General features: G+C 38.7%; 1 protein-coding gene across 4 annotated transcripts in view; it reads right to left on the bottom strand.

Moving 5' to 3' along the window:
- The window catches only part of FAM120B (family with sequence similarity 120 member B), a 58,614-nt gene that overhangs the window by 11,163 nt on the left and 20,650 nt on the right, over positions 1 to 26,801 (bottom strand). For all 4 annotated transcript variants that reach the window (XM_081313367.1, XM_081313366.1, XM_081313365.1 and 1 more), the window contains exons 2-6: positions 23,131 to 24,193; positions 22,411 to 22,591; positions 18,129 to 18,224; positions 7,585 to 7,757; positions 6,051 to 6,143 (exon numbers count right to left, since the gene is read on the bottom strand). In XM_081313367.1, the coding sequence (XP_081169493.1) occupies positions 6,051 to 6,143; positions 7,585 to 7,757; positions 18,129 to 18,224; positions 22,411 to 22,591; positions 23,131 to 24,156 (1,569 nt within the window). In that variant the 5' untranslated portion in view covers positions 24,157 to 24,193. The remainder of the gene's footprint in view (positions 1 to 6,050; positions 6,144 to 7,584; positions 7,758 to 18,128; positions 18,225 to 22,410; positions 22,592 to 23,130; positions 24,194 to 26,801) is intronic.

Raw genomic sequence — 26,801 nt, 5'->3', positions numbered from 1 at the left:
TTAACACAAAAGGAACAGAATGCTAAACTCCTACCAAGTGGTGGCAGTTATTAATAATAACTACCAGTAATTAACTGGTTGAGACAAGGTAAATAGGGTGAAAGAATTCCTCCCAAGGGAAAAAAAATGGATCACTCACAACAGGGCTCTCCAACCTTGGCAACTTTTAAGACTTGTGGACTTCAACTCCCAGAATTTCTCAGCCAGCTTGAACTCCACAAATCATAAAAGAGCCAAGGTTGCCTACCCCTGGACTAGACAATAGAGGCTTGATAGTACAGGAATATCGTATAGGGATAGTCTGAGTGTAGATGTAATAGCAGCAATATTGCCCTTAGAGACAGCTAATTAATCTTCTGATTTCAGCTCAACCCAATTCACAAAACCTTGTGGTTAGGCTAGCACAGTCTTACCTGACAACACGCCTAACTTCAGATGTTGTGCCCATGACTGATATGGAACAGTACATGAAAGAATGCTTTCCTATGTATTTTCCTATGCTTTCCTATAATATAAAGTCATGGTCCAAGTAACTGCAACTGGAATGGGGATAGTTGTCATAGGAATGTTTTCAGTCCCCACTGAATATTCAGCAAATGTGTTCTCTGACTTTAATTTTAATTATTGCTAGGATTATATCATTGTTTTAAGTTGTAAAATCCAAAGTTATGCACTTTGAGTTTTTTGACTGTCAGCACAGAAACTCTGCCAGTAAATATGTACAATGTGCCACGCAATATTCTTCAAATTCTTGAGTTTCACCGCTAGGCTTCTACACTATCACTCCACCTCAAGCATAGGCAGATGTGAAGATTTGCATTCCTGCTCTTGTGTAACAAAGATAGGAAGACAGGTGCAGAAGAATGCAAGAGCAGATGTCAAGCAGGTGTGCCTGCTGTGACTTGCTTACTACTGGCTCCCTTCCCCCATACCACACCTGCCAAGAACAGGTCACTGCTGGTGCAGTAGATATTAGCCCAATAAATGCTATCTTCTCTCTTTATCCAACCCTTTTCTGATTAGCCTAAAGAAAGAATGTATTTCAGATTCTCAACTACCTAGTCACTATATACCAGAAGTTGGTATAATATTTAACAGGCAATGCCAACTGATATGCAGTTGTTAATTGTATCCATCAGTTAAGTACTAGTTTTTGGAAGCTAGCCTTCTCCATATTTTTAATTGATGGGAGTTGACAAATAGAAAAAGCTGACATATGTCCTGCCAGGTTTGTGAATGTAATCTTAAATCTTATAGTAAACTTTACTTATAATAAACCTTGTAGCTCAACAGAACTTTCTTCCTAGTTCAATAATACATTGAACTGGGAGTAAGTCTAACTAAACAAAATGGAACTTGCTTCTGATTAGCTAAGCCCACCATTACCTGGCAAATGAATTACTCCAGTGAGCAAACTTATCCCTCTGCATTTGTTGAAATACACTTCAGAGCCTAGGCATAGAATGCAAAATAGTATCTGCTCCCCTAGAAAGCAAATATAAGGGATGCACTGTACCAGGGGTAGGCAACCTCAGCTCTTTTATGACTCATGGACTTCAACTTCCAGAATTCCTGAGTCAGGAATTGGAGGAATGGCAGAGAAGTATCAATAAATTTATTTGGGCAGGGAAAAGACCGAGAGTTAAATTTAAGATAATGCAAGATATACAGTACGTGAAAGAGGTGGTCTTAAAGTGCCCAATCTTAAATTATATTATGAGGCTTTACCATCAATTAGTAATTGGTTTAATTTAACAGAAGGGAGATTATTGAATATTGAGGGGTGTGATTTGTTATATGGCTGGCATGCTTATTTATTGTATGATAAAAAGGTGGATAATGTTTTTAAGACACATATATTAAGGTATGCCCTGTTGCGAGTTTGGAAAAAATATCGATATAAGTTAAGTTATAAAATACCAATTGGGCAATACCTAAACATGCGATAGAAAATATAAATGTGGGATTTAAACATGCTGTGACTACATAGAAAGAACTCCTTAGACTGGAAGGGAATGTATGGTAATTAAAGCCATTTAATATTTTAAAAGAGGAAAAAATAGTACAAACTTGGTTTCAGTATGGCCAGATACAAGCTAGATGGAAAGAAGATCAGAAAATTGGCATCTCGATATCAGATGTAAATTTGGTAAAACAAATTAGAGATCAAAGTCAAGCGCATATAAAAAGGATATATAATGCATTGATAGAAATAGATTCTGAAACGGAACTTGTTAAAGATTGTATGATAAAATGGGCCCAGAATATTCAAGAGCCAATTACGATGGATACTTGGGGAAAAATCTGGGTCAGAAATGTAAAATTTACACAGGCACATAACTTAAGAGAGAACTTTTATAAAATGTTTTATAGATGGCATTTAGATCCTAAAAAATAGCATGTATGTATCCAAATTATCAGCCTAAATGTTGGAGGTATGGTTGTGATGATGCAACGTATTATCATATATGATGGACTTGTAAAAAGGTTAAAGTTTTTTGGATTAAAATTTGGTGTAATACGCAGAAGATATTTAAGAAAAAGATAAAGGTTTTCTCCACAGTTATTTTTGTTGGGTATTATTACAGATTGTACTGTGATAGAGACTAAGTTGATGTTGCATTTAATAACGGCAGCAAGTCTTTTGGTATCGCAATATTGGAAGAAGGAGGAATTGCCTACTATAGAAGAATGGACTTTGAAAGTTTCAAACTTGGCAGAAATGGCAAAAATTTCAGCATATTTGAAAGAACAATCGCAACAGAGATATATACTGGAGTGGAGAAGATGGATTGATTATATACAGAATAAATATGGGATTAAAAAGTTTCACTTAGCATATGAATATTAGTATAATTATTATTAGAATTATAAGACGTGTTATTATTTAGTTATGTAACCTTATGCCGTAACACTGGTTTTACATGTAAATGCTCTTCCAAAAATCATGATTTACAAACCACGATGTCTAAAGTTGCTCACCACAGTAAGGCAAAACAATGAATTATTCTCATGTTTTAGTAGGATGTCTAAATAAATTTGAATATGCTTTGGTCTTCTGTTAGGGACAGTAGAAGGAAAAACCAAAGTTAAGCTAAGAATGATGATACTGCACTTAAAAAAGGAAGATTGCCTTACACTTACTGAGAATATGAGTATTTATTTGAATGTATTTCTTTACTTATTTAGTTAGTTAATGTATAGAATGTAGTGATGAAGGCAGATAAAAGTGCAATATTTCTTTTTAGCTATCTTAAATTTAGGATAATTCTCTTTTCAATGAAACATATTAAGCAATTTTAATCTTAGCTATTCATTTTTATATTGGTTTTAGCATGGTACTTCATAGATATTGATTTCTGTAAATATTTACATGATTTCTATAATTTCTCTTGTGGAATACAAATTCACAATACTTGATTATGTAATTATTGAGCTGAAAACAGAAGCATTTTAGCCCCAATTCCCTGTCGGAATAAGACAGAAATTGCACAGGCATACTTGATGATGTTTTGTTGACTTATTGCCATCATTATTTGATGATTTTTCATTTACAATCACAATAGCAAATGTGAAATGTGAGGGGAAGAAAATTGTTCGCAGCTTTCTGATTTCAGTAGGAGGCATCACGTATACAGACTTTAGGAACGGTTATCCAGGAACAGCTGCTTCCGAGCAATTTGTAAGCCTATCTAAAAAGTGCTCATAAATGTACCAATAAAATATGTCAACATTACATGTTCTCATTCTATTTGCTTTACCTACACTTAAGGCCATAAAGTCAGGCAGTTAACAGCTCTGTAATGTAAAGTCTTTGGCTGTATGACACATGCTTCTCTACCCCCCACCCCCCCAAAAAAAACACAATTAAATTAAAAGCCCACATTGTTTTAATTACAACCCTGGGTCTTTTTCTTACATGATGCAGATACATGACGCTCAAATTCTTTGTTTGACAGAGCAGATAGAACTGCCAAATTAAAAAATAAAAATAAAAAATCCCAACAATGATGTTTTTAGCTGTCCAGAACAAGACAAGTACTGACAAGGTATAGAAGGAAGGCAAAAGATGCTTGGAATTTCAGAGTAAATACAGTATAGCAGAGAACAATGGGAAATGCCGTGGACACACGACTTGTGGGAGGCTCATTTACCTTGAAGTCAAACAAGGGAGTGTTAAAAGAGAATGAAGAATCAGTTCAAAGCAGCCAACATACCAAAGGTGGGGCTGGCTAGTAAAGATGCCCCACCCAGTGCCTTCCCCAAGAAGTGGCACATGCCCAAAGCTACTAAGCATGCAGTCATTAAAAGAAAAAGAAAAAAAAAGACATACACACACACTCTGTTTACCAGACAAGTGTATCACAAGCCCACAATATATTTTAAATGCATATTGTGTAGTTTGCTTGACTGCAACAAAAACCGTAACTTGTGATTGCAAAATGATTTTTCATACAGGCATATACAATTAACTAAAGGTTAACTGAACTTGCATATGTTGAGTAGGCAATACTGTAGATACAGGCTATGTACATAAAGGCATGCTTATCTTAGTAAACTAAACCACAGTTTACAGAATTGCCAGAACTAGAACAACAATGTAAATAATATGTCAATTGGGTTTCTGCAACACAATGAGAGTTACAGGGCTTAGCATGTTATGCAAACCCAGTTGTAGGGAATTCAGGTTATCAACCAAGAAGTGCCGTTCATGCTTTTCCATAGAAATGTCTAAAAATTCAATTATGGGCTAAAACCAACATAAGTAATATTTGCCCTAGGAAGACTTTTAAAAAAAAATTTATTGATTTTTTTTTATAATAACAATCCTTAGTGCCTAGTGTACAGCATGTTGTCTTGGTTCATAAATTTTGAAAAAAACAAACAAAATGGTGGTTAATTAACAGTAAATAATAATTCCATAGGGTCGCGATGAGTCGGACACGACTTCGCAGCTAACAACAAAATAATAATTAATTTTTATACTCCCATAATATATTAATAGTATATTTCTTTGATCTTCCCTTCTCCCAATAATATTCTCCTTCTTCAATCTTAAATATAATTGTTAATATTTTGAGTGCGTAAATGCTTAAACATTTTTTTCATGTTTGTACAAATAATAGCATCCATATATATCTTTTTTTCTTATCAACTTGTGTTGTTTTTATAAAAATCACCTTATTAGTTCACCATATATATCCTATTTTCATAATTCTTATTTAAACTTAATTTCTCCTTAATAAAATGTAAAAATATTGGGATGATGTATGTATATGAAGAGTTTGAAATGCCCTAGGAAGTCTTAATGACTGTCAACCAATGGCCACACCACTTGAGAACCCTGTGCAGGTAAAGGGGAACCAAGATCCAATATACCTAGAATGGGGGTAGGCTCAGGAATTCTGGGAGTTGAAGTCCACGAGTCATCAAAGAGCCAAGGTTGCCTAGCCCTGACTTAGAAGAATTAAGAAACCTATCTTAAGAGTTCCAGCGCATCTGGAACTTTAAGATAGCTAAAAAGAAATATTGCACTTTTATCCCAGGGTCATGTGACACCCCACCCTTTTGTGACCTTCTAACAAGCAAAGTCAATGGGAAAGCCAGATTCACTTAACAACCATACTACTGACTTAACAACTGCAGCCACCGTGGTGGCAAGAGAAGTTGTAAAACGGGGCAAAACCTAAGAAATGTCTCACTTAGCATCAAAAAATGTTGGGCTCCATTGTGATCATAGGTACAAACAAGTACTGACAGATAATGGAGAAATGAGAGTCTGAATTACTTTCCAACTAAACCATCTGGGTCACAGTCATTGAGAAGCAAGGGTTCCAATATGGCAGATCTTTCTAAAGTTTTAGCTGGGTCAAAATGAAGTAAGGATTTCAGATATCAATAGTTCATCAGCAAAACAAAGCAGGAGAGAGACCCCCCTCCCCCCAAATCTAATCTCCTGCATATCTGCGTTAAGTCAAGAGAATGCCATGCAATCAATGTTCACCTTAGGGATATTGCGAGTATTACATTAAGAGTTGTGTCGTCTATACCTGCAATTCGGCTAGCTCAGCAGCTGATTTCTCCTGGAGGCACAGGGCCTGAGCCATAAATGCATTCAGATCTTCTAAAGAGAGGCTGTCCACCTGTCCCAAGAGACCAAGTTTTAAGATAGAAGCTTAGCTTATAAGCAGAAAGATTCAAGCTTTGTTCATTATCTGCATTCCTTTTCAAGGGAATGTCAGTCTTACACCTTATCTCAATTGGTGCATGCTGATTTCCATATCTGAATCTGCATCAGAATTCTTCACAGCTATGGTTGCTATACTCTGCTATTCGTGCTTTCATTTTTCCTTACAGTCATAGTAAACGTTAAAGATATATAGTACATGTATAGACACACATCCATTCCTGTACACACACCACTTTGGCTATAAGTCAGGAGAAATACGATCCCACATTAAGAACTTTAGCAATGCTATTTTTGCTCAGTTTTAACTTTATTTTGAAAAAAAAGGTTGGTTTGTTTTTTTGTTATTTTATGCAACATTAAAACAGGAAGTTACCTTAAAAAAAATAACTTCCTTAATGTCTTGGCTTAATTAATAGACACATGATAGAAGGGTGATGGAGTGAAAGCAATCTGATCTGAATGTTTGCTACCAAGGCAAGAACAAAGATCCAAGTCACGGCAACTTCCTTTAGTTAGCTCACTCGCAGCACGCAATAGGAATTTACAGTTTGGTAATATGAATGTGAATTGCAAGAGCCTTGAACTATAATTTCGCTTTCCCCAGTCTAGTATTCTTCAGATGCGCTGGAACTGCAGTTTGCAGAATTCCCAACTAGCAAGTACGAAGATCAGGATGGGTAGGAATTCTGGGATATTCACAGCTCTGAGGTGAATACAGCATCCAGTGAGGACTATCAACGAAAAGTTGGGCAGCATGTAAATTTAATGAATTATTATTATTCTGAATAAAAACACATGATGAAATACAATTACATGGTGAGCATTGTGACCTAGCAGTATGGCAAATAAATACCAAATAATCTGAAAAACAGGCAGAGCCTACATTTTCCACATTTATTTCACTATCCCTTCAATGGATTTCATGTGTGTCACCTCCAAGGACTATTTGTATTCAAACTTGTATTTGTCTGGCAGTGCTCTAGTTGCTGAAATAATCATGGAACCCCTTAGCAAAATCCTTACAACCTATTTTTCCCAATAGATTTTCTTTTTATAAACCATCTCCATTATTCCAACCCCATTCAGGGCTCCACAGATGTGAGGTGGATTTTACATAACTAGAAGCAGTATTAGAAACGGGTGGCGATATCTTTCAGGAAAAACGCTTATCATGACCATAATCTTGTATAGCACAACCTTCCACATCTGTAAAGGGTGCAAGCCATAATTTCAAGATAGGGAAATCCCATTACACGTCCTCTTCCATAATTCAGTTTATGGTTAGAGGCAAGACCCAATCCAAGACATCAAGTAATTTAGTTTGCAATTTACTTATTCTAGAGTACATAGAAAAATAGGCTGAATGTGGAAGGAAGAGCTAGGATTTTCTTTACTTGCAAAACAAGGTAGAGTAACAAGGAACAGATAGCGAAGAAGGGAATTTCCAGAGCCTGGAGTTCCTCTGCTGCATCTTGAAGTTGAAGGCATGCCAGAAAGGTCCAAAGACGTCGCTTCTCAGCCTCAGCACTCCTGTTGAGCCAGAGTGTTCTCAGATTAGGAGGGTCACCTAGGAAAAAAATCCATTACAGGTGTCACAGAAGCAAGCTATGGAAAGTGGGCCATGGCATTTCAATGAGAAACCTCAAGCTTGCAATAACTGTACTGAGCTTCTAAGACTATCAGAGAAGGGAGCTGTTACAGGTAATCCTCAATTTACAACAGTTCATTTAGTGACTATTCCAAGTTGCAACGGCACTGGGAAAAGTGAGTTATGACTGTTTTCACACTTAACGACCATTGCAGCATTCCCCCAAGCTCACATGAGCAAAATTCAAACGCTTGGGAACTGACTTGCATTTATGATGCTTGCAGTGTCCCCGGGGTGTGTGTGTGTGTCACGTGTTCACCTTTTGCAACCTTCTGACAAGCAAAGTCAATGGGAAAGACAGGTTCACTTAACCACCGTGTTACCGCTTTAACAACTGCAGTGATTCACGTAACAACTGTGGCAAGAAAGGTTGTAAGAGGGGGCAAAATTCACTTAGCAAATGTCTCGTTTAGCAACAAAAAATTTGGGCTCAGTTGTGGCTGTAAATTGAGGACTTACCTATACTGAGATCAGAACACCTGCTCTGGTTCTTTGTGAATTGCTGCACTGGTGCTAGGAGGCTTGCATGTTGGAGGCAGAGGATTACAAAGCTGAAATATTTTGCACAATTCCCCAAATACATTTGTTGGCATATGTAAAGAACATAACTCCACTGAAAATGTAACAGATACTTGGTAGAGGGGGAGACACTTTGCCTTTTCTCATAGTATTTTGATCTGGAACCCAATCATTTATGAAATGATCTTGGAAGGATCCATTTTAACCTTTCATTTTTCTTCACCGCACACGTCCCCTCCATGACAATCATCTTTGTATTTTGCATACAGCTACAATTTCAAACATGCAGCAACTTGGTAAGTCTTCCTCCTTGAAAGAGAGAATCTTACAGATCTTTATAGCATCTACCAACTGGCTCCACCCCTCGGCCTCACCCCAATGTGCCTTTATTCCTCTAGCAAGGAAGGGGTCAGAAAAGCAAATAAACTGTCAAATGTGGCATTCTGCTGATACAGGATGATCATAACATGCATTTTGTAAACTGTAACTGAGGTTTCCTGCTGCATCCTACTCAATGGCTTTTTGATACAGCCAAAAGGAATGTGGGCACTCTGCCATGCATATATTTTCTCATTCATTTCAAAAGCAGCAGATCAGGGAGTATTAAAGAACGGGAGAGGGCAACCTGCTTTTTTATAAAATAGCAAACCACACGTTCACAGGTGTACCCATCTAGCTTTAGGATTGCACCATTTGTCAGAAATTGCTGGACAGGGCATTTCCTTTATATTATAATAGTATCTATTTTATAAGTGGATTTAATCTGCATATTGGAAATAGTCTTAAAATAAGGACACAATGTCTTATTAACCCTATTATCTAGGGGATAATTAGAGAATGCCAAACCAGAATACCTCCATGAAGCTATTATATATTTAACAAGAACACTTTTAAGTCCCTTATATTATACTGCATTTTATATATCATAACAAGATACTGCCTCCCCAAAACAAAGTTTCAAATGTTACTGTTTATCATTTTTACTTAACTACCAAAATACTGATGAATATGAAATTAAAATTTGACACCTAGTAAGTGAATAATTTTTTGCCAGACAGTATTTTAATTCTGTATTTCAGATAAACCAGGTACTATTTTAAGACCCAATTGTCCAAGCTACATTTGGTAGCTTATCTTTTTTCCTTTTTTTATTGTTACAAACAGAAGTTGCATTCCTCTGAATAAACTACTTGGCTGCTATAAATGATTGCAGTGTTGAGATATAACTGAGTGAAAAAGAGCTTGTTTATTTAGCAAACAAAACTCACTTAACCAAATGGTACTTTTTTCCCAAGACCCAAAACAGAAAATAAATATTTTGTTCTTCACCTTTAAGACTAGTTTCTTTCCAAGTGTGAATTTTCTTAAGTATAAGGCCCCAGGTTTAAAGAAAATGTGTACTTTCCCACACAAAGCTATATGGAGTTCAGGAGTACTATTGCAAGAATATCTAAATATCCCACAATTAAAGACATTTCTGTTTTTCTGTCTTTCACTCTTTATATATATTGCTAGCAATTTTTTTCTTTTCTAAAAGAACAAATATCATATGGGCAAATTTCTGCAGGAGCCTTTGAACTGAGAAGCAATTCAGGAATACTTTTAATTAACAAAATAATACATGAGCAAAAAGTAATAAAACAGAAAAAGGAGTTCATCATTAAGAGCTAATGTGACAGTCTTCAGGTAACCTCTGACACTAATAATGGTGGCAATAACATAAATATTTTAGGAGGCAATCTTAAATGTGTTCGTGCAAAAGCCTTACTGAATTCCATTGGGCTTTCTTCCTAATAAATATATTTAATATTGCAATCTAGACTATTTAAGAATAAGTCCCACTAAAATATTATATAAAATCTCAAATCTTTAAATCCCTGAACAGCCTGAGGTCTGATTATCTGAACAAAGATTTTGTCCCATATATACCAACACAAACTCTTCAGACGTCCTTTCCCAGATACCGCTGACAAATCTGATGAGGCAAGTGGCTATTAAGAACTGGGCCTTTTCAGGAGTATCACATTAATGTTTGAATGCTGTGCTAGACAGTCCTGGGGTCTCTACTTTTTAGAGCCAAATAAAGCTTATCTGTCTTTTTATTCAGAGAGATCGAGATCAGACGTTCAAATTTTAGAAGGTGAACTTTAGGCGCAGGAGAAAAGAGCATATTGATTTTTCATGAAGGCTAATAACTGCCTTGAGTCTTGGCTCACAATTTTCTCTCTGATTCTGTCCAGTAGGCCACAGGATTTTAGCGAAACAATAAAATAGATTGTAGAACCTTCAAATGATGCTCATTTCCTTGTAGGCTAACACACAGCTGCTTGGCAATCTTCCTTGCAAGCATCTTAATGTTCTCTCACCAAAGAATTATGTAAGATATAAATATACAGTTGATATGGAAAGCTGCTGCTGACATTGGTCTCAGGCTGAAGAAACATGTCCCTTGAGAATTAGCATCTGTCAATATCTCATGCAAATATATGTAGTACAAAAGATTCTTTTCTACTAAATTGAATAAAAAAAATCAGAAAAAAATCATTAGGTCTACCAATTTAATTACAGCTCAGTAAATTAGTAAAGGCTGGATTGGATTGGACCAGTCACAATATGGTTTTCTTGCTATGGATTATTATTTTCTGGAAGTCAAAAATGTTGTCTTATTAAATAGACATTTATTAATCAAACTATGATTAGCATGAGCTTGTGAGCTTAATCACTGTTAAATAACAACAAAGTTTAATGGAACATGATTTGAACTAGTTTTGTTTTGTCATGTGTGCAACTATACGTATGCACATGTATGTGTGTAGATTCCAAAAATACTGTTTAAACAAATGTGAACTTAAATTTGTTTTCCTTCATTGACTTCAACTGAAATGCAGTAGTAAAGCATTTTATGATTTAAAGTGTCCAGTGCTTAACTCCTTATTTGGTGAGTTATAGTTTCATCCTGAAGAAAAAAAAAGGGCATGAGAAAATTTCAGGCATACAAAATTAGATGGCTCACTTTTTAGAAAAAAATACTTGCTTTGGCATATTGTACTAAAAATAAACTGGAACTCTTCTGGACTAGTCTGAAAAAAAAACACGGAAGTAGCAAACACTGCTCAGAGGCAACCCGTACTATAAATCCTCCTTTTGAGGGAATGTTTTATTGAAATTTCTCATACTTATATTCAGCCCAAATATGATTTTCTGCAAGCAAATTCCACAAGAGATTGCTTGGTGTTGTTGCATCCATAGAAGGAAAAAATAGCAGAGTATAAAATTCTTTTCAAATGCTACGTGCTGCCTACAAATAAAAAGCATTTTAAAAACAAGCTATCCTGTTTTTCACCATGTTCAATCCGCTCTCTAGATATTTTCTGCCCTAACTGAAATTGACTCACTCCCACCCAAAGAACAGACCGTTCCTCAGCAGCCTGGGTATTTGTAGCTGGCCCAACAAGAGAAACAGGCTCAGTTTTTAAGATTTCTTAATTTCAAGGCATATTACTCAGGCAGAGTATTGAGAACAAAAATGAGGATTAGAATTAAGAGTTCATTCAGCCTGACTTTTTTTTTAAATCAAGACATTTCTACTGTTGTTGTTTTGCTTCTGTTTCCTCCATAGAATGTGCAAAATTTCTCCTTATGGTCATCCTCATTATCAATGTGATGAATGACTGGATCAGCACAAAGTGCCCTAAGGATGCTACGCTACAGTTAGTTATGTTTTTGACTGTCCTAGATATGAAATGGGAAGGTGGCCATCTACCGTATTTTTTGGACCATAAGATGCACCTGACCATAAGACGCACCCAGTTTTTAGAGCAGGCAAACAAGAAAAAAAATTCTTTCTCCTTCTCTCTCTCTCCCTCTCTTTCTCTCTCTCTCTCTCCCTCCCTCTCCCATTGTCCCTTCTTTCCTTCCTTCCTTCCTTCCCTCTTTGTCCTTCCCTCTCTGCATTAGAGCAGTACCCGCGGAGGCGGCCCTGCAGCCTGGCTTTCTCTTGCAGAAAGCAAGCTGAAACGGAGTGAGGGAGATTGCCAGAAATGCGAATCGGCTGATATCACGCTCCTGCAATCTCCTTCACTCGGTTTCAGCTTCCCTTGCTACAAGAGAAAACAGGCTGAAACGGAGTGAGGGAGATTGCCAGAAATGCGAATCGGCTGATCTCGCGCTCCTGCAAACTCCCTTGCTCGGTTTCAGCTTCCCTTGCTACAAGAGAAAGCAGGCTGAAATGAGGGAGATTGCAGCAGCGCGAGATCAGCCGATTCGCATTCCTGGCAATCTCCCTCACTCCGTTTCAGCCTGCTTTCTCTTGTAGCAAGGGAAGCTGAAACCGAGCGAGGGAGAGTGCAGGAGCGTGAGATCGGCGTTTCTCAGCACGTGCCGATTCATGCTCCTGGCAATCTCCCTTGCTTTCCACTTGCGGAGGTTGGGGCTGGCCATACGGATCACCTTCGGACCATAAGACGCACCCTCGTTTCCCCCCCCACTTTTGGGGAAAAAGTGCGTCTTATGGTCCGAAAAATACGGTACTTTATGTGACCTGTGCTAATTGCTAGCAGGCTTTCATACTTTTCCAGCTCGACCTGCAAATATCAGGAACAGGGCAGGAAATCTTTGACATGCATAGCATGTTTTACTACTGAAATACAGTCCTTCCCCAATGATGTTAATTACTATTTTCTTTTCATTTAGAAACGAAGGATTTACTTCATGTCTCAGAGAATGTGTACTTCTTTGTTTATACTGGTTTCTCTGGGGAAGAATGGGACCTATCTGATAAATTTATTGGACAGAATATCCTTAAACTGAAGCTCAATTAGCCACTTAAATTAAACTTAAGTCCTCTGGCATCTGAACTAAACTGGCTTCTTATTAGGGAAACTTTATGTCATGCTATATTTGCTAATAGGGGGCACGATAGCTCAGCGGTTAAGATGCTGAGCGTTTCTCTGTCTGGAAAGCAGACAGCCAGGGTTTGAGACCTGAGTGCTGTATGACAGGATGAGCTCCCATTACTTGCTCCAGCTCCTGCCAATCTCGCAGTTTGAAAGCATGCACAATATGAATAGATAAATAGGTACCGCTTTGGCTGGAAGGTTACTGCATGCTGTATTTTTATACTGGCCACATGATAACAGAAACGTCTCAGAGTCAGTCATGACTGACAGGGGAAACCTTCAATCCCTTTAATATTAGTTAATTTTGTTGCTGTTGTTGTTGTTAGTTGCGAAGTCGTGTCCGACCCATCGCGACCCTATGGACAATGTTCCTCCAGGCCTTCCTGTCCTCTACCATCTTCTGGAGTCCATCTAGGCTCACGCCTACTGCTTCAGTGACTCCATCCAGCCACCTCATTCTCTGTCGTCCCCTTCTTCTATTGCCCTCAATCTTTCCCAGCATGAGGCTCTTCTCCAGTGAGTCCTTCCTTCTCATTAGGTGGCCAAAGTATTTGAGTTTTAGCTTCAGGATCTGGCCTTCTAAAGAGCAGTCAGGGTTGATCTCCTCTAGGACTGACCGGTTTGATCGCCTTGCAGTCCAAGGGACTCGAAGGAGTCTTCTCCAGCACCATAGTTCAAAGGCCTCAATTCTTTGGCGCTCAGCCTTTCTTATGGTCCAACTTTCACTGCCATACATTGCAACTGGGAAGACCATAGCTTTGACTATACGCACTTTTGTTGACAGGGTGATGTCTCTGCTTTTTAGTGTGCTGTCTAGATTTGCCATGGCTTTCCTCCCAAGGAGCAAGCGTCTTTTAATTTCTTGGCTACAGTCCCCATCTGCAGTGATCTTGGAGCCCAGGAAAATAAAATCTGTCACTACCTCCATTTCTTCCCCATCTATTTGCCAGGAATTGAGAGGGCCAGATGCCATGATCTTGGTTTTCTTAATGTTTAGTTTCAACCCAACTTTTGCACTCTCCTTCTTCACCCGCAACAAGAGGCTCTTTAGTTCTTCTTCACTTTCTGCCATTAGAGTGGTATCATCTGCATATCTTAGGTTGTTGATGTTTCTTCCGGCAATCTTAATTCCAACTTTTGATTCATCTAGCCCTGCCTTTCTCATGATGTGCTCTGCATATAAGTTAAATAGGCAAGGCGACAGTATACAGCCTTGCCGGACTCCTTTCCCAATTTTGAACCAATCAGTGGTTCCGTGTCCAGTTCTCACTGTTGCTTCTTGGCCCGCATATAGATTTCTCAAGAGACAAATAAGATGGTCTGGTATGCCCATCTCTTTAAGGACTTGCCAGAGTTTGTTATGATCCACACAATCAAAGGCTTTAGCATAGTCAATGAAGCAGAAGTAGATGTTTTTCTGGAACTCTCTAGCTTTCTCCATGATCCAGCGTATGTTAGCAATTTGATCTCTAGTTCCTCTGCCTCTTCAAAATCCTGCCTGTACTTCTGGTAGTTCTCGATCCACATACTGCTGGAGTCTAGCTTGTAGAATTTTAAGCATAACTTTACTAGCATGAGAAATGAGTGCAATGGTGCGATAGTTTGAACATTCTTTGGCACTGCCTTTCTTTGGAATTGGAATGTAAACTGATCTTTTCCAATCCTGTGGCCACTGTTGAGTTTTCCAAATTTGCTGGCAAATTGAGTGTAGCACTTTTACTGCATCGTCTTTTAAGATTTTGAATAGCTCAGCTGGAATACTGTCACCTCCACTAGCTTTGTTGTTGCTCAGCTTTTCTAAGGCCCACTTCACTTCACATTCTAGGATGTCTGGCTCGAGGTCAGTGACCACGTCATTGTGATTATCAGGGACGTTAAGCTCATTCTTGTATAGTTCTTCTGTGTAATTTTGCCACCTCTTCTTAATCCCTTCTGCCTCTGTTAGGTCCCTGCCATTTTGGTCCTTTATCATGCCCATTTTTGCATGAAACGTTCCTTTCATCTCTCCAATTTTCTTGAAAAGATCTCTGGTCCTCCCTATTCTATTGTTTTCTTCTATTTCTTTGCATTGTTCATTTAAGAAGGCATTCTTATCTCTTCTAGCTATTCTTTGGAATTCTGCATTTAATTGGGCATATCTTTCTTTTTCTCCCTTGCCTTTCGCTTCCCTCCTTTCCTCAGCTATTTGCAAAGCTTCCTCAGAAAGCCATTTTGCTTTCTTGCATTTCTTTTTCTTTGGGATGGTTTTGGTTGCTACCTCTTGTACAATGTTGCGAACCTCTGTCCATAGTTCTTCAGGCACTCTGTCTATCAGATCTAATTCCTTAAATCTATTTGTCACCTCTACTGTATATTCAACAGGGATATGATTTAGTTCATACCTGACTGGCCTAGCGCTTTTCCCTACTTTCTTTAATTTAAGCCTAAACTTTGCAACAAGAAGCTCATGGTCTGAGCCACAGTCAGCTCCTGGTCTTGTTTTTACTGACTGTATAGAGCTTCTCCATCTTTGGCTGCAGAGCATATAGTTAATCTGATTTCTGTGTTGACCGTCTGGTGATGTCCATGTGTAAAGCCGTCTCTTGGGTTGTTGGAAAAGAGTGTTTGCTATGACCATCGTATTCTCTTGACAAAATTCTATCAGCCTGTGCCCTGCTTCATTTTGTACTCCAAGGCCAAACTTGCCTGTTATTCCAGTTATCTTTTGGCTTCCTACTTTAGCATTCCAATCCCCCATGATGATAAGGACATCATTTTTGGGTGTTAGTTCTATAAGGTGCTGTAGGGCTTCATAGAACCGGTCAATTTCATCCTCTTCAGCACCGGTGGTTGGGGCATAGACTTGGACTACTGTGATATTGAATGGTTTGCCTTGGATTCGAACTGAGATCATTCTGTCATTTTGAGGATTGTATCCCAGTATTGCTTTTCCTATTCTTTTATTGACTATGAAGGCTACTCCATTTCTTTTGAGGGATTCTTGCCCGCAGTAGTATACCTGATGGTCATCTGAATTAAATTCACCCATTCCTGTCCATTTTAGTTCGCTGATACCTAAGATGTCGATGTTTAGTCTTATCATCTCTTGTTTGACCACGTCCAGCTTTCCTTGATTCATGGATCTTACATTCCAGGTTCCTATGGAGAAAAAATCTTTACAGCATCGGACTTTCCTTTCACCACCAGACACATCCACAGCTGAGCGTCCTTTCGGCTTTGGCCCAGTCGCTTCATTCTTTCTGGCGCTACTAGTACTAGCCCTCTGCTCTTCCCCAGTAGCATATTGGACGCCTTCCGACCTGAGGGGCTCATCTTCCAGCGTCATATCGTTTTGCCTTTTGGTACTGTCCATAGGGTTTTCATGGCAAAGATACTGGAGTGGTTTGCCATTTCCTTCTCCAGTGGATCACGTTTTGTCAGAACTCTCCGCTATGACCTGTCTGTCTTGGGTGGCCCTGCACGGCATAGCTCATAGCTTCATTGAATTACGCAAGCCCCTTCGCCACGACAAGGCAGTAATCCATGAAGGGGATTAGTTAATAGTGAACATCAAACAAATATCTCTTTATACAGACTAAATCTCTTGAATTGTATACTATTTCAAATCCTATTCTAACATGAAGACTTTGTTGGAAATGTAATAAATATGCAGATCTACTGCAAGTAATAAGGATTATGTGGTTGAGATTATTGAGATCAGCCTTCTCTAAGATTTTAACGTATCTGGAGGACAACAGGAAAAGACTAATCTAGATCCTGAGCACTCTAGTTTCTGGTTCGATTAAGAACATAAATTGTACTGGTTCTCCTGGATAAAGATCTCTACCCAGAGACAGACAAGCTGTTCCTCATTAAAATCAAAATTGATTTCTCCTTATCATTCAATACTATTAACTGTTAGGGTTGCATTCTTGAAAGGAATAGAAATACAGTCTTGGAATATTTTTGGATTCCAGCATGAGTATTTAATATATGTTCTTAAGTTTGGTGTGTACATCATTATGGCTGCTTTTAGCAATGTGTGATTGTGTGCACACACACACAGAGCACACAACTTTTTAGGAACACAAGAATAGTCTTACTGAATTAGCCTGTATTTAGACAGCGTTTGTCTCATCCCGTGGCCCACCTGATGCAAAGGGTAGCCTTCCTCATACATGTACGAAACATGTAGAAGTGGATGGGTCTCATGCTTGGAAGCAGTATCTCTCAAGGTAACTTAGGAAGAATGATTTGCAGATAGCATAGTTATGTTGGAAGAACTGTACTGACTTCCAATGTATTATTCAGAGTTCATTTTTGATAAATAAACATACATGGATAATTTTCAGGATCCTGCAGTGAATGTTTCTATCAAATGTGCTTGAGTACTAAATTAGGGTAGGCTGGCCTCCTAAATGACAGGACCTTATTAGAAATGGCATCTTAATTAAAAAGTTCATCCCTAAAAAAAGAAAAAGCTGACTCTTCTCACTTTAAAATAGGACAACGATAAATATTTTAATCTATTTACACATGATAATTGACTCTTGCTTCCTCCATCTATGTTTTACTTGGAAACACTGCTGTTTCATATATATTTTTTAACATTACTGTAGAGTTGTTCTTTTTGGTTCTTGATATGTGGAATTTTACTGATGTTTAAGTGTTGTATTATTGTATGTTTTTGTATTATTGTTGTTATGTTTAAAGGTCACAAGCTTTTCTGAGACTTACAACATCTTCTTAGCATACACTACAATTTAAAAAAAAATGTGTAACTTGACTTCTCAGAAATGCCTGATTCTCAAAACTACAATGTCTGATAGGATATTTCTCAACAGGCATTTTATATTTAGTTCACATTTTAATGCAGAAGGAAATCTTGTTCTACCTGGAAGTTGCTTGGGTTGCACTAGGTCTGGCTGCCGCAGGGAATTTCCAGCATAGACAAACCACTCCTTGACCACAGGGTAAACTCCCCTGGCATCTAAAGAATAAAGAATTGGTTCAATGAGTTTAGATGAGAACAGACATTGTACTATTTGTAAACCTTTGAACAGAAGGGTATGGTGATTTAGACTCATTCTCATATCAACTTAGAATAGATTAAACCCCAATGGACCCGATACATTTTTTTTCCAGAATAGTAACATTTAGAGCCGAGATTCCTAGAACTTTTGCCATCACACCTTCCTTTATCGTAATCTTAATGTACATGCTTCCCCTAAAAATCCAAACACCAAAAGGGAGAAAAATAAATAAAAAGTGTACTGAAAACTTTGGAAACGTTTTATTGTAACAACATAACTAAAAGGGCCTTCACACCTCCCCTGGACTCTGTCTGCACCTATCCAAGGGGGGAACACAGTATTCCATATTTCAGGAGCCAGTATTGTTCTGTTAACCTGGGAAGAAGCCAAGCAGTCCTTAAGGAAGCAAACAGCTGTATTCTGGCTTTTCAAAATACAGTAGGTGATGTATTGAGATTGCTTATTATTAGTACTGCATATTGCCCTAATCAACATGGATTTCCCAGTGATTATAACTAAATCTCTTTGATTGTTCTGCAATTTTCAGTACCACTGAATACGGTATCTCTCTTGATCATTCAGGACAGGGGTAGGCAACCTTGGCTCTTTTATGACTCGTGGACTTCAACTCCCAGAATTCCTGAGCCAGGCTGGCTCAGGAATTCTGGGAGTTGAAGTCCACGAGTCATAAAAGAGCCAAGGTTGCCTACCCCTGATGCAGGAGGTTCAGGAATAGGGTGTATGAGTGCAGATTTCAGGTCCCATCTGCCAAGTAAATTTCAGGTAGCGCCCCTTGCAAAAGAGATATTCCTCAAAACAGGGAAACTCTGCACAGTGCCCTATTTGAATTAAGCATGTCAAGAGTTTTTGTGTTACCCCACATCAAAATCGTGCAAAATTACCACCGGTTTTGAGCTGTCACGATCCGAATGGACAGAAAAGAAGATTCAGTGGGCAGCACGCTGTCCTGAGTATAAAATGCTCACCCTAGTCCTACATCAGGAACAAAGGAACTGTGAAATTGTCCTTAAGAAAAAGGTCCATGTGCTTTTGAAGGATGCAATCAAATCTTCACATGGATGTTATTAGCTGCCGAAGTCTACAGCTTGTATCAAAGATATGATTATTCACGCATGCACCATTTCAAAACTGTTGCCAACTGAGGGACTATTGGGGTTTTCCCCCCGAACAAAGTTTAACTTCAGAGCATGCCAGGGCCTTAGAACCCCTCCTTCCCTTTTTAATATCCCACGAGTGGTCTTCCATTCATGATCAAGGCTACGTGAACTATGTGGAAACCATTTGTAACAAACCACTTCTTAGCTGAAGATGATAAGCCTTCTAACATTCGTGTTACACTTGAGACATTTGCAGAATGAAAGGAATTAAAAATGAAATAAAATTATATGAAACTGAAGGAAGGAACGATGTATTGTACAGAAACAGAATTATAGCTTTTTCTCAAAAAATGCAGGACTGAAACAAAAACCATAAAAGTTAGTAGAGATGCAGCTGGAAAAATGTTAAAATCTGAATGTGGTTTCTAACGGAGTGGCTGGGTAACTTTCATTTAATTTCATTTCATTTATTATATTTGTATACCGCCCTTCTCCCGAAGGACTCAGGGCGGTGAACAGGGCACATTAAATAAGAATTAAATAAGAGCCCGAGCTAAAACAGTACAATAATATAAAAATCCCCAATAAAAACCCCAGCACATCCCCCATCAGGCCAGGGCGGCTTGTTCAAATAGGTAGGTCTTCAGACCGCGTCGGAAGGAGCGAAGGTCAGGTGCCATCCGGAGCTCAACCGGCAGCTGATTCCATAAATCCGGGGCGCCCACAGAGAATGCCCTCCCCCTGGGGGCCACCAGTCGACATTCTCTGACCGGTGGCACCCTGAGGAGGCCCTCTCTGTGGGAACGGACAGGGCGGAGGGAAGTTGACGCCGGCAACTTGTTTAACGTGTGCAGGAAAGCTGCATTTGTACCTCATGATGGGAACAATGCTGTACACCAAGGAGAAAGTAATACAAAACGTAAAGGGGGTCAGTTTGTCAATTGTAACTGGGCATGTATTGAGCAGAAATCTGATTGAAAGAGTAACAGAATAGATAAAGTGAGCAAAATGTGTAAAGTGCAAAAAACAAAACAAAAAAACTTACACCCAGCAAGGGTATGCAGGCCACGTTTTTGGACACAAATGTGTAACGGGAAAAATGCATTGCACATATGTTTAGAGAAAGTAATAAAACAGATAGGTTTAAATTAAATTTAAATTTAAAATAAATTTAAATTAAAGGTTTTAAGAAGAGACTGGACAGCCACTTGTCTGGAATTATATAGGATCTCCTGCTTGAGCAGGGGGCTGGACTAGATCAGGCCTTTTCAACCAGTGGTACGGGTACCACCTGTGGTACATTGACACCTGGCAGGTGGTATGCAACCATCCTAGAAAAGTGGTAGCGGGGGAGGGGAATGAGCTGAACCGGTGGTAGCACCGCACAAGCCTGAGCGAGAAATGGCTGGAGCTGCAGGGCTGTCGGGGCTCAGCGGAAGCGCCAGGATCAGTGCCAGGCTCCAGCTGGAGCTCGGCGCTGATCCTGGTGCTTCTGCTGAGCCCAGAAGTGCCAATCAGCTGGAATGTTGCAGCATCTCCAGGGTCTTGTGATTTACAGATGCTTGGCAACTGATTCATAGTTATGACGGTCACAGTGTCCCAGTGAAGTGAGCAAAACCTGCTGCAACCACCCAGCAGACAGGGGGAATAAAAACCAAACACCCCCCACCCCCGCTGCCAATCCTCAACAGAAATGCTCACAACAATGAAAACCTTGGACAGGAGGAAGAGCGCTACCGGGCGGGCAGGCAGGTGTCTTGCTCGGCTGTGGCTTGGGGGACTTTTTTCAGTGCCATTGTAACTTCAAACAGTCAGTAAGTAAACTGTTATAAGTCGAGGACTACCTGTACTTCATCACTTTTTCCCTTTTTTTTTTTGATCATCAAGTTTTGGACACCTTGCTAGGAGACTGGTGGTACTCGGATGTTGCCATATCCTAAAAGTGGTACAATGGGTGAAAAAGTTGAAAAGCCTTGGACTAGAAGACTCCAAGGTCCCTTCCAGCTTTATTCTGTTCTAAATTCTGAAACATTTGGCATGATTACAGAGTTGATGATTGCTTGATCAATGTGGCGAGAATGCCATATGATGGAAGTAAAGTATGCCGGAGAATAGAATAATTAGTGAATGGTTCAGTACTCAGCTGGAAGTAAGACAAAGGGTATTCTCTTGGCTCGTTAATGCATTTATAAATACAGTACATTCACAAAGAATTATTTGTGGAGGTTGGGGGCATGAAAGTACAAGTACTTTTATAGCAGATAATACCATGTTAGCTGACAAACTGAGTAATTTGCATGAATGTTAGATAGCTTATATAATGCAAGGAGAGGTATCTATTTTGACAATTAATCTATCAAAGATCAGTGTAGCTGTGTTCCATATACCTGGAATAAAAATGTATGTTTCCAAAAATAAAAAAAATCAGTTTCTGTTTCATCTCATGTTTTGTGCTAACTAATATGACTGTGCGATCCATTTGCAGAATTGCTTCACCTTACATTGTACTATTTTTTTCTGTTAAATTTCTACTAAAATTTGTTTTCCTTCATTGGTATTCTAAAGATAATTTTGAAAAAAAAAAAAGAGTTAACATCTTAGGGACAACTTTCCAATCTACGATTATTACTTCAACGCTTGGGAGGAAAGTACACATTTTTCTTAAGGTAACATTAAAAAAAATTCTGTTGTACTAGGCTACAGTGTTTTGCTCTGCTTGCTGATTATTAACAGCTTTCACAAGTATTTGATTATGGAGGGTTTTACAAAATCTCCTTAAAAGGTTCAAAAATGCACCAGCCTTCAAGTGCACACCATTTCCTTCAATTATTTCCAATGGTCTTCTTCTAATTACATGTGACTTGCCTACAGTATCAAGGACTAAATCGTGTTATTTATGTGAGCCTTGAATTTAGAAACTGCACAAATCCCTTTTTCAAAACTTGCACGTAAGGATGTGACCCAATTGTACTACATTACTCCCAGCTTCGAGGATTCAATAGTACATTTCTATTGCACCTTTTACCTTTCGCAGATTCCAGCAGGATAGAATAGATGTGCCGGCGAGCAGGGCAGTAGATAAGTGCCTGTCCAGGAAGTGAAGTATCATATTCATCTTCCAACGTGTTACTGCACTCAACTTCTGCACGGCTTAGGATATTGTATACCATATGATTTTCGGCTCGCATGTGTTGTTCTTTAGCTATCTGTCACAAGCAGAATAAAAAGAAACATTTGCTTTTGCTGTTGTCATTTTACGCTTAAGACTGAGATGGACTTCAGAACACGCTTTTGATTCTTTTTCTTTCCATTTATGAGGGCCACAGAAACCCTAGAAGTGATGTGACATATGGAGGCAATGAAACTTTCAGCCCTTTTGTTATGGAAGACTAAGATAAAGTAGGTGGACTAAACCTAGCATTTATTTTCTGTATTTATGTGTGTTTGTTTCACTGACGTTGCCAAAAAAAAAAGTATACCACCCAAAATAGCCTCTTGTGTCACCTTCAACACCACTGAACTGTTCCACAAAGGCCATAAATATGAACCTAAGAGCCATGAGTGGACTATGAGTTGTGTAACATTGGGAGACTAATGAGGATTTAATGCAAAAGGAGAACAGATTAGCCTGCACAACATATAGAAGGATTAATAGTCAACGTGGTAGATAAAATATCCATTTGTGTAGACAAAGAATCAGCTCTTTGTAATTGGCTGAATTCAGATAACCCAGGTAAGGAGTTACCTGAAAGATCTCCTGATCTAAACAAATGGGGAAATCTTTCTTCTGCTCTGCTGCTAAATGTAATGTGGATGTGAAGTCACAAGGAAGCCACGGAGAATGCTGTCCAGGCAGCAGATAAGATTCTATTCCTTTGCGCAATATTAATTTGTCTGATCCCAAAGGCAGCATTTTTTCCAGATCCATCAAACTCTCACAGACATGTGGAATAGTTGAAATATAATTTGCCACAGCACGAATAATATCCGTTTTCTTGTTAAAGCTTTGCCTTTTTGCCTGATAAGAAGATAAACATTGATTCCGAAAAGCTTCCATAGCTCTTTCTGGGACAGTGTCTGTGCCAAGGAGACAAGCAAGAAGGGGAAGGTCTGGGACATTGAGACCAAGCCAATGGCAGAGATTTTGTCTTGAGTACATTACTGTTTCCAGTGAATCCAAGTGTAGCTTACTAATGGAAAAATAAGGAACGGTATCATAAATCAGGTAATCAGTGTCTTCTGCAAGAATTCCCATGCAATTGTTCTTTTGTGCATAAGATGCTATTTCATAGTCTGCTTCTTGCAATGAACATATTGTCTCTTGACCAAGAATTTTCAAGGCAAAACGTGTAAATGTGGCCAGCCCAGCTGGTATAAAGAACATTTCTCTTCCAGGTTGTTGCTTATTAGCTTTGATGAACTCAAAGATCTTAGCTATTTCTTTATTATTTCTCAATCTTCGTTTGACCCATTCATTTCGCTTTTTTTGCTCTACAAGGCCATCAAAACAGAATACTAGCTTGATACCAGCAGTTGTAAAACGATTTATGAAACTGTCCAAATTGGAAAGATATTCACGCCATTGGCCCCCACAGACCCAAGATTCTGGTGTATACCACTGTCGAAGACAAGACATAGCATCAACTACAAGAACAGGAACAGATCCAGGATAAGTCCTACAATGGTTTTCAGCCACATCTTTCAGATTTATCACTAGGAATCCATCCGGACAGGCAGTGACCACAAAGGAATACAAGCCTTTGACACCCATACTTGTATTGCATGGAAAACTCTTTTTCTTCCACCAGCTAAAAAAAAGAGAAAGAAGAGAATAGTTGTCATAGTTGTTTACTAAGTGCAATTTCTATCCATTTCAGTTTCATCCCAAGGAGAGATAAGATGATAGGATTTTAAAGAAGTATTCTATTAAGCTGAAAATGATGGGCTCATTATTATTTTTCACTATCTTTACCATACAAATGATTTTCACAAATGTTCAGATAATATTTTTATTCACAGTATCACATAAAAGATCAGAGTCTTTACATTTTGAGAAATATGTTTAATTTTGGGAACTATACAGTATTTTTGAAAAATGTTGAGGAATGTTTTCAGGGGTATGATAAAGTCAAGGTAAATGTGAACTTTAAAAATAATGTTAGACATGTCATATAAGGCAAAATTGTCTCCTAAAATACCTTTATGGTTGTCACCGCAAGAAGCTTTTTATAGAGCTTGTCGATCAGAAGGTCGGCAGTTTGGCGGGTCGAATCCCGAGTGCCGCGTAGCAGAGTGAGCGCCTGTTACTCGTCCCAGCTTCTGCCAACCTAGCAGTTCGAAAGCACGTAAAAATGCAAGTAGAAAAATAGGGACCACTACGGTGGGAAGGTAACAGCGTTCCGTGCGCCTTTGGCGTCTAGTCATGCCGGCCACATGACCACGGAGACGTCCTCGGACAAGCGCTGGCTCTTCGGCTTTGAAACGGAGATGAGCACCGGCCCCTAGAGTCGGAAACGACTAGCACGCATGTGCGGGGGAACCTTTACCTTTACCTAATGATAGTTAAGCAAAATTGGTTAACCTATGCTGAATTGCTAACTTTGTAAAGAAGAATTTAATTTAAAAATAAGAGAAAACTTTGAGTTAAGTTCTATTTGCCATTGGTTTCCCTCTGTTCAGCTAATGGAAAGTTAGATAAAAAGAATTACAATTTGAAAATGGTAAAACTGAATTTGATGTAGAGCTCTGTACAGATGATGACCATATTATTGTTAGTACGTACAAAGTTATTGAAAATCATACAGAAGATAAACAAGTAATAGACTGTATGATAAAACAGGCAAAAATCTTTAAGATATAATATACAGTTGGATCAATGGGACAGTATGGGCAAGAATGGGTTGAAATTTAGATTGAACTATAATCTTACAGAGAATGTTTATAAAATGATGTTCGTTGGTACTGTATAAATTATCAAGAATGCATAAGGGAATTTCAAATAGCTACTGGAAATGTAATCAAACTGAGGGAACAGTTTTTCACCTTTGGTGGACTTGTAACAAAGCTAGAAAATGACAAGCTCAAATATGCATTTTGATGCAGAAGATTTTAAAAGTGAATGCAAAATACAAACCAGAAGCTTTTCCTTGGGGCTTCATAGATAAATAAATAGTAGCATGGGAAGTTTGTTTTTTATATATGATAATGGCAGTGGGACTTTAATATGGTCAAAGATGGAAGGACTTATAAATACCTACAAAGGAGGAGGAATGAATAGTGAACCCAGTGGAATTGGCAGAGATGACAAAATTGACAACCTTGATGAAAGAAAAGACTTAGGCAAATTTTATGACTACATGGAAATCATTATTGGATTTTTTTGTGAAAAACTGAAAGAAATGAAAAGCTGATTTGGGGATTTGATGATTAGTAACATATACATATGGGATTACTGAAATATAAACGTTTGTCTAAATAATTTAGACAAATGTTGACCTTAGAGCAGACATGTCAAACACAAGGCCCGGGGGCCAGATCCGGCCCGCGAAGTGGTTTCATGTTGCCCCCAAAGCCATCCTGGAAATAGTGAGGGAACGGTCCCCGCTGCCTTGGCCCTGGCCCAGAGACCCTCCTTCTGCCAGAGACCCCCAGATCTGTCCCACTCCTGTACAGGCCCCCATAGGCACCCTTGATGCCAATGATGTAGAGCTGGCCATGCCCACCCAGTAGGCCATACGCACTCCAGCTGCGCCCACCCAGTAGGCTGCACCCACCCTGGTCATACCCACCCGGCCCCCCAAGGGCAACCACAATGCTGATGTGGCCCTCAATGAAATTGAGTTTGACATCCCTGCCTTAGAGTAAGAGTTTGATGTACTCTTATATCTATATCTGTACCAAAAAAAAGTAGGAAGTAATTCTTTTCTGATTTTCCTTACTTTCCTCTTTTTCTTTTGCACTTTTCATTCTTTTCTGAGCCTTATGACTTTTCTAATTTTCTATTTCTGTTTATCTTTTGTTTTGTTTTTTTATAAACTTTTACAGGATTATTTTTTTAAAAAAGAAATATTTTCAGCAATTTAGCAATGAGGAATCTCACACGTATAACCTTGTTGTAAGGATGTTTTTATTCACCTCGGATTTATTGAAGCAGCCTTCTCCAATCTGGTGCTGTCTAGATAAACAGGACAATTTCTAAAATTCCCCAGCCATTATTATTGCCAGCACAAATGGACAACAGCGGGTTTGGGGTTGTGTGCTATTAAAACATATTGTTGCAGAATATAGACACAACAAAGAAAAAAACTAAGCCAAGTAAGTAGTTAATTTCCAAAGAATGACTTCATGAGAACTGTTTTTTTTTCCAATTCAGTGGAATTTTTGAAGAAGAAATTAATGATAAAGTGTGACTATTCC

The sequence above is a fragment of the Vipera berus genome (assembly GCF_964194415.1).
Source record: "Vipera berus genome assembly, chromosome: 1".
Taxonomy (NCBI): Eukaryota; Metazoa; Chordata; class Lepidosauria; order Squamata; family Viperidae; genus Vipera; species Vipera berus.
This window is presented reverse-complemented; position numbering and strand designations above follow the sequence as displayed.